Source organism: Rhincodon typus, chromosome 17 (genome assembly GCF_021869965.1).
Source record: "Rhincodon typus isolate 14 chromosome 17, sRhiTyp1.1, whole genome shotgun sequence".
NCBI classification, from domain to species: Eukaryota; Metazoa; Chordata; class Chondrichthyes; order Orectolobiformes; family Rhincodontidae; genus Rhincodon; species Rhincodon typus.
The window spans coordinates 13,081,427-13,095,443 of NC_063348.1; the positions used below are offsets into that span (position 1 = coordinate 13,081,427).

A 14,017-nucleotide genomic window follows, 5' to 3' on the forward strand; every position below is an offset into this window, starting at 1 on the left:
GCAGATCAAAACCAATCAGGTTGACAAGGAGGGCAAGGAAGAAGAGAATGTAGGTATTAACGGGGTCATTAGACTGAGAGGCAGAGCTTGTGACTCATTCCGTGAATTGCAACAGCTGTTGCCTTTCATCCTCATCTAAATGCAAGTGTGCAATGGAAATTAAAATGGGCTGACAGCACGCCCAGAATGGGTGGAGTCAGTGTTTCATCCTGTGAAGAAAGGGAGTCAACTTCCGTGTGATGTAAGGCCCTTCAAACGGTAATAGCATTAAACAGACACCCGCGGAAGATGGGCAAAAGACATCAGAGATCACAAAATATGTGCACCTTTTGTGTGGACCCCCTGCTTTCATTGAGTAATACAGCACAGAAAGAGGCCCTTTGGTCCAACTTGACCATCACGACCAGGTTTGCTAAACTGAACTTGTCCTATTTGTGTGCATTTGACCCATATTCCTCAAAATCTTTCCTATCCATGTACCTGTCCAAATGTATTTTAAATGCTGTAATTGTATCCACCTCTACTACTTCTTCTGGCAGGTCGTTCCATATGCACACCACCCTCTGTATGAAAAAGTTGCCTTTTGGGTCCCTTTTGAATCTTACCCCTCTCACCTTAAACCTATGCCCTCTAGTTTTGGACTTCCCTACCCTGGGGAAAAGACTTTGGCTATTCACCTTATCAATTCTTCTCATGATTTTATAAACCTCTATATAGTCACCCCTCAGCCTGTGATGCTCTGGGGAAAAAAAGTCCTAGCCTCTCATTATAACTCAAAACTTCCAGTCTTGGTAACTTCCTTGTAAATCTTTTCTGCATCCTTTCCAGTTTAATAATGTCCTTTTTATAGCATAGTGACCAGAATTGTAAGCAGTACTCCAAATATGGCCTTACCAATTTAGAGTAAAGCTGTAGCATAATGTTCTGACCAATGAAGGCAAGCGTGCCAAATGCCTTTTTCACCACCCTGTCTCCCTGTGACACCACTTTCAAGGAACTATGCATCTGCACCCCTAGGTCTCTGGTTCAACAACACTCCCCAAGGCCCTACCATTACCTGTGTAAGGCCTGCCCTGGTTTGTCTCATCAAAATGCAAAACCTTGAATTTATCTGAATTAAAATCCATCTGCTTTGACTAAAAATCCTGGCATCAGCATCCTCGATTGTATCAAGAACATTGCAAATATATCCTACTAGTGGCTGTGAGGCACAAGCAATAGTTTGCAGTGTGGAAAGATTCACCCATGTTTCCAAAGTGGAAGTGAATTTACAAGGTTCTATCGACTCCACAAGGTGCAAAACTTGCTCATTTCACATCTTGGACCACAAAACATCCACTCCACTGTCCTTATGTGCAATGCTGCCCTTCTGGGCTACTGTCAAGATTGTTTGTGGCAGGAGATTTCCTCATTGCTACCGCACGTACAATTTCCTAATGTATGTGTACCTTGTGATTAGTCAGGCTTCAAGTTAATCAGGGTTGTTTTGTACATAGGGATGCATGCAGTTCATGCAGTTACGCATTATATGGCTCTTAGCCTGCTTTCTTAGTGCTCACTCACTCACTTTGCACTTATTTGAAAGCTGTCAACCTTCATATTATGTATTGAATTTTAGCACAGAGGAAGAGACATGTAGTTTTTCACAATCCAGAATACTAAACAAAGGAAGAGAGTGGCATGTTGCTGTACCGTGTTGGCACTATGTTATGTTAATGTAACACTTATGGCATATGCCATCGGCATGACAAGCACATGCACTTCAACAAACTGTCCATGTCTGAAGTTAAGTGACCTAGTCTTTAGTTGAGTCAAAAAGACTATGGTCAGCCTGGGGACACTGACACAGTCTTTCAAGAAACTCAACTGATTTCACTCCAGTGGTGTGTCCATGGTGAGTCTAACATATCATGCAACAGTCCAGGGATTATAGGTAACTCAGTCAAGGTGCTGGGAAACATGAGTGGGGAGTCTGGGCTCATTTTTCCTGCAATGAGATTAAATGTGGGATTGAATGTGATGGAATTGGATAGAAGAGGAGTTAGTTTTGATGTAGGAGCAGAAAGGTAGTGAGGTGTCCCCAGTGAATGAATAGGAATCACAACAGACAGGAAAGGTTAATAGATTAGTAGGATGAGATGGGTGACAGTGGATATGATGGCATGCAATATCATGCATAGTTCATAAGCCATAGTGAGAGGGTGTGCAGCAGTCAGGTTATCTGGAGTAGTGACCCTGTGAATATGACGAAGTAGACAGAAGATGGTGGCAGTGATACTTATGAAGAAGAAATGATTATTAATAGTTTTCCTGCACTTCAGTGCATTGCTTTTACCAGGTCTAGGCTTACCGGGTCTGGCTTCCCTTGTTGGTCAGCAGGATTAAGTCTGCCCTTCTCTCTACCAACCTGTCCACCAGCACCTTCAGATCCCAGATGACAAACTAAGGAAGTAGCATGCCTTTCTGGGCCATTTCCTTGGGGCTAATATTGTAGAACAATAGAATAAGGGGAAGTCCCTGGCTTTCAGTGTCAAAATGTCTGGAGCTGCAATTTAAATATGGCACCAGCTTCATGAATGTTGTACTTCTGCCTCAGTTTCCATGTGATTCCACAAGCTCCTTGCATACTTAATGAGATGAAGAGAAAAAGACTGTGAGAAAAAATGCTTTGGGCCAGGTCAGGCATGATGACTCTCTCTAGAAGAAATACTTCACCTAAATTTCACCCCATATTGAGGGAGAGGAGAATTGGAAGGAGTATTAAAATTAGATGAATCTTTAATGAGATGCAAATACGTGGAAGTATGATGGACACCACTCAGTGGCAAGATTCCGAAGTTGCCATTTAAGGTTTGGTAGGAAATTTGGTAAAATTTTTCTCAATGTTGAGAATCTGATTGTTTAACTCTTCCTGTAATTTCCCACCTTTCTCTCCATTGCCCACACCTCAGCAGGGACAGGCAACTTCCGCCCTGTGACCTCAAAAAGGGGAAACAGTCTTCTTACATCTACCCTGTTGAACTCCTGTTGAGAATTTTGTGAGTTTCGATGAGATTCACTCTCATACTTGCAAACTACAGAGAATGTGAGCCAGTCTCCTCAAAGTCGTAGAAGGTAGTTCCAGACAATCTGGACCAAGACAGCTGATTTGCTTGGTTGCCAATGCTGGGATGAAGAAAGAGGAGTATAGCCAAGAGGCCAGAATTGGATAAACAGCAAGTTCCTGTAGAATTTCAGAGATTGAGATTAGTGAGGCTGTGGAAGTATTTGAACAGAATGATAACAATTTTAACGTTGAGGTGACAGCAGATTGGGAGCCAGCGTAGATCAGTGGGCATTCAGTGATTGATGAGTGGGACTTGCTATGAGTTAATTTTTGATCAGCAAAGCTTTGGATGAGCCCAAATTTATAGAAGGTGGAAGAGGGGAGGTGGCTAAGAGAGGTTTGAGATTGAAGATTTGAGAATGAGCAAACTGAATTGTGAATGAGGGCTTCATCACTATTTGGTCCAAGATAAGCATTAAGATGGGAAATATTATGTTAATGAAAGTAGGTAAACTTTTAAAAACCAGCAAAAGTTAAGTAGACACCATATACAGAATCAGAAACTCAATTGCACTAAGTGTTGACCTATCTAGACCAAGAGAGCCACAGATCTGAATGTAATGGAAACTGAAACGTTTGCCTGTCATTTTTTTTTAGTGTGCTCCTCATCCCCTTGCTTACATGACGGACTGTGTGTCCAGCTCGGTCCAGCTTACTATAAGTGTGCCTGTCTAGCTGGGTATACAGGCAAATGGTGTGAAAACAGTGAGTATTAATATTGGTGCAAATGTTTAGTGTGTGGGTATATGTTGACTAGAGCAGGAAACAAAGCAATCCTTTTCTAGAGCATTTCTTAAGAGTTACTTTTAGATTTTTGTGGGCTACATTTTGATTTTCAGTAATTGTTTTATTCAGTGCTGTAGTCACGTAGTAAAATTACCTTCAGTATTTATGTTGATGCAGAACGTACTTGGACTCACAATGAAGTTGAATGAGAAACATTAATTAATATCCTCAATGATTATAATCCCATTAAACTGAAAGCTACTAAAGCACACGTTTCCAAGACACCATATATTTAAATTGCCACAGAACAAAAGGGACAAGTTACTATTCAAAGATTTCTTTCACAATGACTGACATTTACCACAACTTACGAAAAGCTATGAGAGTACACACAGTTTCCTCAGACTGGGGAGGTCTCAGCTAATGTGTTTCCATCGTGTTTGCACAAAACTGAAATATTTTAAGGAGGCTTTGCACTGCATCTTGGCTCTCAATCTCATACTTACACACAACAATTATTAGAACAGCAGCCACTACATTTTTCCCACTTCAGCTAGAAATGCCACAGTCATATGCAAATAATTCATTACCTCACTGATTTCAAAATTTCCTTGCTCGCACTTAGATGAGTGATACTTCGTTAATAAGTTTGAAACTGTTCCCTCTTAGAGCATAAGAAATAGAACAGGAATAGGCTGTTTGGCTCCTGCCATTCAGTAGGATCATGACTGATCCAGTATCCCTCACATCCACTTTCCTGCCCTTTCCTTGTAACCCTTGATTCCCCTACTGATCAAGAATCTACCTATCTCAGCATTAAATATACACAGGGACTGTGCCCCCACAGCTCTCTGTGGCAAGAAATTCCAAAGACTCTCAGCCTTCTGAAGGAAGAAATTCCTCCTCGTCTCATTCTTCATGTGGTGTCCCTTTATTCTGAGACTATGTTGTCTGGTCCTAGACTCTCCCATGAGGGGAAACATTCTCTCAGCATTTACTCTGTCAAGTTCCTCAAGAATCCTATACATTTCAATGAGATCACCTGTCATTCTGCTAAATTCCAGTGAATACAATCCCAACCTGATTAGCCTTTGTCCCTCCATTCATTATATCATCCCAGTGAACCTACTCTGAACTGCCTCTAATGATATCTTTCCTTAAGTATGGGGACCAAAACTGCTCATAGTTGTCCAATGTGGTCTTACCAGCACTTTGTACAGTTGCTGTAAGACTTCCCTACTCTTAAACTCTAACCCCCTTGAAATAAGGGCCAACAAACTGTTAGCCTTCCTGATTACCTGCTGCACACGTGTGCTAGCTTTCTGTGCTTCTGTTGTCCCTTGTTTGCCCTTCCAAAATGAACTCCTTTTTCCGCATTATACTTCATTTGCCAACTTTTTGCTGATTTAACCTATCAATATCTCTCTGTATCTCTCTTGCAACCTGCCTTTTTACCTACTTTGTGTTGCATGCAAATTTGGCTACAATACTTTCACTTCCTTCCTCTAAATTATTAACATGTCATTAATACATATTATAAATAGTTGTGGTCCCAGCCCGGTTCCTGTGGAACCCCACTGGTCATGAGTTGCCAATCTGAAAAAGAACCCCTTATCTCCACTCACTATATCCTGCCCATTAGTCAATTCTCTAAACATGCCAGCACAATACCTCTTATCTCGTAACTTAACTTTTTGTGAGGGACCTTGTTGAACACTTTCTGGTACTCAAAATACAACATATCTACTGGTTCCCCTCTACCTGCTCTAGTTGAAATTTCCTCATAAAACTCTAATAAATTAGATATGATTTCCCTTTCATGAAGCCATGCTGACTTTGCTTGATTAAATTATGAATGTCCAAATGTGCTACTATTATGTCCTTAATAATTAATTTCAAGATTTTTCCAGCAATAGATGTTATGCTAATTGGACTATAGTTACCCACTTTTTGCCTCTCTCCCTTTTTGAATCCTCTGGTACTTCTCCAGAATCCAAGGATTTTTGGAAAATGCATCCACTATCTCCGTAGCTACCTCTTTTCAGATCCTAGGATGCAAGCCATGAGGGCCAGAGGACTTATCTGCGTTTAGCCCCTTTAGTTTGTCTAGTTTCTTTAGTGATGGTACTTAATTCTTCCTCCGGTATTCTGTATTATTAATAGGATGTTCAAAGTATCTTCGACCATAAAGAATTGATGCAAATAATATGTTTGACTCCTCTGCCATTCCCTTGTTCTGCTAAACCATCTCCCCAGATTAATTTTCTAAGGGGCTTATGTTCACATTGACCTCTATCTTCCTTTTCATATATTTAAAGAAATTCTTTTTTCTGATCATCAAATTTTATATTCTTCGCTAGTTTGCCTTCACAGATTTTTTTTCTGTTTTTATTATCTTTTTAGTCCTCCTTTGCTGGATTCTGAATTTATCCGTCTCTTCAGGGCTATCACTGACTTTGGCCTTCATTATATGCTTTCTTTTCCAACTTCATACTCTTCTTTGCAACCTCCCTCTCCAGTTATTACCCTTGTATCCTTTTTCTTCCTTCCCTGCCCATGCAGCCTTCCCTTTCTGCTTCATAACCTCGCAGCCTCCCTGTGTCTCACATTCCCTCACTTGCAGCCTCCCTGTCTCACTTCTATTGCACAGCCCCCTTTACAGCATCCCAGTCTTCCCTATCTAATTGTAACCTATGCATCACCGACTGCTCCATTGGTGGCCTACCTGTTGTCCCCCAGCCACCCCTGCATCCCCACAGAACCCTTGTGTCTTCCCTGTTTTCCCCATCTCCCTTGTGTCCTCTCTGTCTCTCCCTCCACACCCACACCCTGCCCCCTCTCCCTAGTCTCTTTTGTAGCCTGTCTGTCTCTCCCTCCACACCCATCCCTTCTCCCCAGACTGCCTTGTGACTTCTCTGTCTTTCCTTGGCCCCTCATCTCATTCATCAGCACTAGAGAAGTTTTGCAGTTCGATAAAATATTCTTATTATATCTTGGAAACAGAAATTCCAGGCATTTTGTTTATTTGTTCTGTATCTTAATTTTGAATCAACAATGTAATTTAACTCACTAAATTACACTTAATTTTTCACATCTCAAAATTATCCCAAATTCAGATCATACCGTTCTTGTCTGAGCAATTTTCGTTAATGTTTAATTTTTCTTCAAAAGAAAATAATATTTTATCTGATATTCATAGAAACCACTGAGACTGTGTTTTATTGTTTCCCGAGAATTCCTTCCAAACGCAGGTTATTGTTCCATTTAATACTTATTCTTATCCACATAGTGGTATCGAAATGCCTGATACTCGATATTTAGCATATTTACAGTAATTCTCCAGTTCTCTGGCATTTTGTTAACAAATAGCCTAAGTAGGTTCAGGTGATTCTTTTTTGAAATGGTTTTAGTCCATGACAAATGGCATTGAAAGTCTACACAGATTCTTGAGTACTTGAAACTGCTGAAAATCTTGCTGCATTTGCAGTTATCTTAAAAAAAACGCACCTCACATCCATTCTGTTTCACACAGAAAGGGTTAGCCATCCACACATATTTGACAATTTATAAACTTAAATATTATAATGTCCGATATATAACTAAACTGCAAAAACCGAACAGTCAACTGAAGGTACCAGTTAAAATGATTGATTGTCAACTAATCAAAAGATCTTCGATGTAATTAGATTATCACCCTCTTTTTAAGATAAAGCCAACAGCCATGTCTCTTGGATAACAAGGTGTAGAGCTGGATGAACACAGCAGGCCAAGCAGCATCATAGGAGCAGGAAAGCTGATGTTTTGGGCCTAGACCCTTCATCAGAAATGGGGGAGGGGAAGGGGGTTTTGAAATAAATAGGGAGAGGGGGGAGGCGGATAGAAGAAGGATAGAGGAGAAGATAGGTGGAGAGGAGACAGACAGGTCAAAGAGGCGGGGATGGAGCCAGTAAAGGTCAGTGTAGGTGGGGAGGTAGGGATGAGATAGGTCAGTCCAGGGAGGAAGGACAGGTCAAGGGGGCGGGATGAGGTTAGTAGGTAGGAAATGGGGGTGCGGCTTGAGGTGGGAGGAGGGGATAGGTGGGAGGAAGAACAGGTTAGGGAGGCAGGGACGAGCTGGGCTGGTATTGGGATGCGGTAGAGGGAGGGGAGATTTTGAAGCTTGTGAAATCTCCCTATTCATTTCACGCCTCCCCCTCTCTCCCTATTTATTTCAGAAACGCCTCCCCCTCTCTCCCTATTTATTTCAGAACCCCCTTCCCCTCCCCCATTTCTGATGAATGGTCTAGGCCCGAAACGTCAGCCTTCCTGCTCCTATGATGCTGCTTGGCCTGCTGTGTTCATCCAGCCCTGCACCTTGTTATCTCAGATTTTCCAGCATCTGCAGTTCCTACTATCTCTGATACACTAGCCATGTGTCTTGACTTTTTAAACAAAGGCAAAACTTAACACCCTTGTTAGATTGCCTTTTTCTTTGTCTGAAACTCTTTGTCATCTGCTTTCCCAGATTTTAGACATACCTTCAGACAGTATCAAAGATATCACGCATCTAATGTTTAAAAATTCCACTATCTTCTTATTTATTTTCTAAAGTACTGATTTACAGCAATTATTATTTTATTTGAGCATCTATATCTATGAATTTATTCAGAGTTAAAGGTTCACCCTATGCTAACAGTTTGAAAGTTCTCTCTAGCCAAAAAATGTAATTAAACGTAAATTATTCTGAAGTTAAACTTTTACCTTGGCCGTTTTCTTGAACTAAACATATAAAGAATAGTACAACTCTTTCTAAAAGAAAGAACAAAATTATATAATTTGTCTTGGTCCTCTTTCTTTAATTGGCTTTCTTCTCACTGTAATTAAAAACCGAAAAGGTGAATTCTCACAACAAAACTTTTAGTGTTCTGACTCCAAATAAAAGTAACAGAACACTACAACATTACAATCCTTTAATCAATTTGTATTTCACCATAACACTTCTTTTGTGTGGAAGGTTTGCAAAAACTCAGTAAAATCTGTATTGCTGAAATAAAGACAGATTTTGTAAAAGCTTTTCATCTTGCACTCATCAAGGCAATTTAAAAGGAAAACCTCTACCAATTTGAGTCCACTGCCAACCAGTCTTCACTATCCTCCCAGATGAAAAAACAGTAAAACTGTCAAATAAGACATACTAGTCCAACACATTTTGTTACTTTAAAAGGCATGGTGTGTCAACCTACAGCATGTGGACTGCAACAGTTAAAAGGTAGCAGCTCACCGCCATCTTTTCAAGGGCAATTAGGGATGAGCAATAAATGCTGGCCAGCTAGCAATGCCGATGTCCTGCAAGTGAATTAAAAAAACTTTTAGAAATTATGTCCCACTGTTCTAAGAGGTATCACAATTGTGAAAATATTTCGTCAAACCATTCAAAGTGCCTAATCAATCTGATTGATGAACTCAAGTTAAAAGAAAACCCTTGCAAAGTTTCTGCACTCAGCAAGAAAGTAACTTTATTACAAATAAATTGTCTTTAAACAGAGGTCCAGTGTTACTTCCTGTTAACTTTTATTTCTTCTGGAAGCTCTCATGCCATATAAAATGTGGTTTTCCCTTTGAATCAGTAATCTTTTCCCACTGAATGCAAGGCAAACACCTTCGACACAGTGTGTATTTTTTTCAGCAATACCCAAGTTCTGTGCAATCAAACATCAATAAAATTCAACTACTAATTACTTCACATAGACCTGCAACTCTACTTGATATTTAATTGGCACAAACACACTAATCACATCCACCCTTCCATGTCTCTATATTTCAGAGAAATATCAAGTCTCATAATAAATTGTGAACTCAAAGTGCAAAATGTATCCTCAGGTTGTGAACTCCATGCAGAATAATAACAAAGTTTCAAGTTTAATCCAATTTTAAATTGCAACCAGAATACAAATATACATTAAGCAATGTTTAACAATGAAAAAAATTTAAATAACATGCAAGACTACATCTTGAGGGTTAACATTTAAGTCAGTGATTTGCAGGCATTCAAGGAACAGAAAAATTTATACCCAACAAAAATACATCAACAAAGCTCCACACACTTATAACCAAGTTTCTCTATCTTGCCTTAACACAGCATCTTAAACTTAATGTTTGTCTTCTAAATTACTTTCTTCAACAAAAAAAGAGCTTAAAACAAAGGCACGGTGGTTCTGGTAACCTTAGTTCTATTGTAACATCCGTGACACACAAATGCTAGGCAGTGACCATCTCCAATAAGAGACAATCTAACCACCGCTCCTTGAAATTCAATGGTGTTATTACCATCACTGAATCCCCTACTTCAACATCCTGGGGATTACCATTGACCAGAAACTAAACTGGACTGCAGGTCAGAAGCCAGCAATACTGCAGTGAGCAACTCACCACTAGACTCCCCAAAGACTGCATCATCCACAAGGCACAAGCCAGGATGTGTTGGAATACTCCTGAATACATGCGGCTCCAACAACATTCAAAAAGCTTAGTCCTATGCAGGACAAAGCAGCTCACTTGTTTGGCACCACGTCCTCAAACATCCACTTTCCCACCACTGACACTCAGCAGCAGCAATGTATACTATCTACAAGATGCACTATAGGATTTCACTCAAGACCCTCAGACAGCACCTTCCAACCCATAACCATTTCCATCTAGAAGAATAAGAACAGCAGATATATGGGAACACCACGACATGCGAGTGCCCCTCCAAGCCACTCACCATCCTGTCTTGGAAATATATCGCCGCTCCTTCACTGTTGCTTTATCAAAATCCTGGAATTTCTTCCCTAATGGCATTGTGGGTCAATCTATTGCATGTGGTTAAAGGCAGCAGCTGACCGCCACCTTCTCAAGGGCAACTAGGGATGGGGAAAAAATGCTAGCCAGCTAGCAACACCCACATCCTTCAAGTGAATAAAAAAATGAGCATTGGAAATAAAGTCCCACTATTCTAAAAGGTATCACAAGTGTGAAAAGATTTTGTCAAACCATTCAAAATGTCCAATCTATCTAACTGATGAACTCAGGCTAAAAGAAAACCCTTGCAAAGTTTCTGCACTCAGCAAGAAATAACTTTATTACAAATAAAATGTCTTTGACTGATGGCTATTGAGAAATATGAATTACTAACTTACAACTCTATGATTTAAATTTTACACGCTCTTAAATTCCTCCCTTCGCAAACAGACAGACACACAAAGTCAAAAATACCTTGATATTAAGGGTGGAAAAAGAAAACAAAATCAGAGAAACACAGTTTGATAAGACCAGTCCGGACCACGAGATTTGATGATTTGTTTTTTTCAGTTTCTTCAAATTTCTATTAGTTCTTTGTGCTGACGCATATCTGTTTGCACACTAATGGTCTCTTTCATTTACTGTTGAGAATTTGTCATTTCACTATCTTTGAAGGTGTTTTATTCTTCCATCAGTAGGGGATTTTCAGAAAAAGATGAATGGAAGACAGACAGCTGTTCCTGGAGACTTTCCAGTATCTCCACACAAGAGATACATACAGGGAGATTTTTTTGACGCTTTCTCTTTGCAGACTAGGTGGTTCCTGCTACATTGGTTTCAGAGAAGACATGATTTATTTGTCAGGAGCCAATCAAAACATTATTGTGAAGCAGTTTTCTTTTAGTTCAGAACCCATTAGCTTTGTGATGTCTGCTTCTGTTCTCACTGTTTTAGGAAAACATTATAGCGTAAAACTCTCAAAGTGCTCCTGTCAACATGATTTCTAACACTGCAGCCATCTCTTTACACAGTCTTGTTGGTTTAAAGCAGTATCTCCACAGTCCAAAATTAAAAGAAATAAGATGATGTGGGACTGAATCTTACATTTTTTTTCTCGGCTAATTGTCAGTTGCATCAAGTTTCTTTTGAAGTGTTGACACTATGAGACCTAATGAGTTTTCTTGCCATATCTTACCAAACCCCCCTCATCAACTACCTGTCCCACTCGGTGACACCCCTCTCATCCAAATGTAGCTCCATCTTACTAAGTGCCATTCCTGGAAGAGTTCACCATGCAACAGATATCCAAAAGTCGGCCATCCCAGCTTGCAAGACAGGCACTGGTATTCTGAAACTGCCCTGCTCAGTGACTGATACTTAATCAGAAAACGTCAGAGAATAGGAAGTTGAAGCAATGATTCTCCAGTGGGGATGCAGAGGTCCTGTTGAAGCAAGCAGTGAGAGGAGGAATGTCCTCTTTGTGGAGGTCTGGCATAGGGGGCCTTGGCAGCAGACCCTGGCAGCCTAGTCTGCAGTTGCTGACTGGGTCAGTGCAGTCTCCAAAGTGTGGAGGAATGGCCAGCAGTGCCACAATAAGGTGTGTGACTTTCTCTGCTTTGTCAGTGTAAGTGCCACACTCTTCCCGCTGCTCCCTCACAATCACTTTGTCTCTGTTACTTCACCTACCTCCTTCCAAGGCCTATGTTCTACCACTCTCACTGCTGCCTTCAACATTTTTCTCCCTCCCTCACTTTCATTTCCCCCTCCCCCATCAACCAAACTCCCAAATCACTAACTCTACGTGACCTCTGTGCTGACTACTCACTCAGCCAGGATTTCTTACCACCTTTCGACCATCTGCCCCAGTACTAACAGCCAAGCAGCCCACTTTCTCTCGCTCAATTCCTTTCTCTCGTTCCACGAGAGCACAGTTCACATAGGGCAGAAAGGGACTGGACAGATGGAAGGGTGCCTGATATCAGGCTCCTCACCTCCTATAAAAAGAGAGTCCTGTCCCTCACAGGAGAAGATTGGGACCGCTCATGTGGGGAGGCTGAGCACCCATGTCCTGCTGACTGAGTAAATATCACTCCATTCCACTGTGACTCTCCACATTGACCCCACTGTCAGTCTCATTCATTCCACACCACGTGTAACCAATGATGCTATGCCTTCGCTCCCTTGTGTCTCACTGTACTGGCGGGATGTCTGTGACCTCTGCTCCGCTAGAAAACACCAGCTCGACCTCTGAGATTGAGAGGATCGAGGCCTTTGAGGGAGCATTAGCAAGTCTGCCTCCTGCACCCCCACTGCTCAGGTACTGACATCTTAGTAAGAACTCACATTTAGAAAGCTGGGAAGGACAATCTGGTGAACATCTCATTGTGATAGCTCCACAGTTCGCCGAGGAAGAAATGCCCCAGATTGCTAGCACTTTGTAACTGCTGAAGACCAGGCCCCTGCTCAGACCCAGACAAGAGAGGGCCCTGTGGTGTCGGCAGGCAGAGACTTCATCCACATGTACAGGGAGGAAGAGGAGAAACAGATAGGGATGTGGGAGACAATGGCCCTTATTGCCCAGAGGCTACAGCAGTGCAGATACATGGGGTCCACAGCTACCTCAAGTGATTGATCATCTGGCTACATCCATGGACATGTTGGCACTACCATGGAGAGCCAGGTCCAGCACCGTCAGGGTCCACTGGACATGTGCGCGCACACCAGCACTCCATTGTCCCAGCCTTTGGTGCTCAGGATCAAAGGCATGGCAGCAGGGGGACATGGAATCTCGCATACATTCCAGATGTCCCTTTCTCTCAAAGAGATAGGGCAGTGCCAGGAGGCACCAAATGGAGAAGGAATCAAGAAGTCACCTGTCAGGGCACTTCAGCGGTAGTGTCCACGCTTCAACTCCATACTCCCTGCTCTCCCCGTCACCCCTTGGAAATTCAAGCACAGGAAGATCCACTTACCTCTGGCAAGAAGCCCCTCAACAGGTCAGGGCCATCCAGACACAAATGCCCCCAGGCTTCACTTGCTCACATTTCCAAGGCTAATAGGCTGCTCTGCTAAGCAAGCTCCCTCTGTCTCAATCTGTGGACTATTCTAAGATATAATGGGAGGGACAGAAAGATTTAAAAAAACTTTTGAGGCCACTTGGCGGCAGAGGTGACAGTGGACAATATATAAATTTTTTAAGTTTAGATAAAGTATTGTCTACACCCATTTGTTTGAGTCTTTGTGTAGCCCTTAATGTAACTGTGCTAGCATAAAACCTAATTTCATGTCCATGCAGGATGTACCGTGGATCCATGTTTGTGTTGAGAGCCTACTGTCACTTATGGAATCAAGGTGATCAAGGCATATGTCAGGCATTGAGATCTGCATCATTGCCCATCATGGTCAAACATTCCTATTCCTTCCCTG

The 14,017-nt window shown here is 41.6% G+C and overlaps 1 protein-coding gene across 1 annotated transcript in view; it reads left to right on the forward strand.

The window, feature by feature from the left end:
• pamr1a (peptidase domain containing associated with muscle regeneration 1a) overlaps positions 1-14,017 on the forward strand; it is a 139,020-nt gene that overhangs the window by 64,902 nt on the left and 60,101 nt on the right. The window contains exon 6 of the mRNA XM_020512965.2: positions 3,704-3,811. Within this exon, the coding sequence (XP_020368554.2) occupies positions 3,704-3,811 (108 nt within the window). The remainder of the gene's footprint in view (positions 1-3,703; positions 3,812-14,017) is intronic.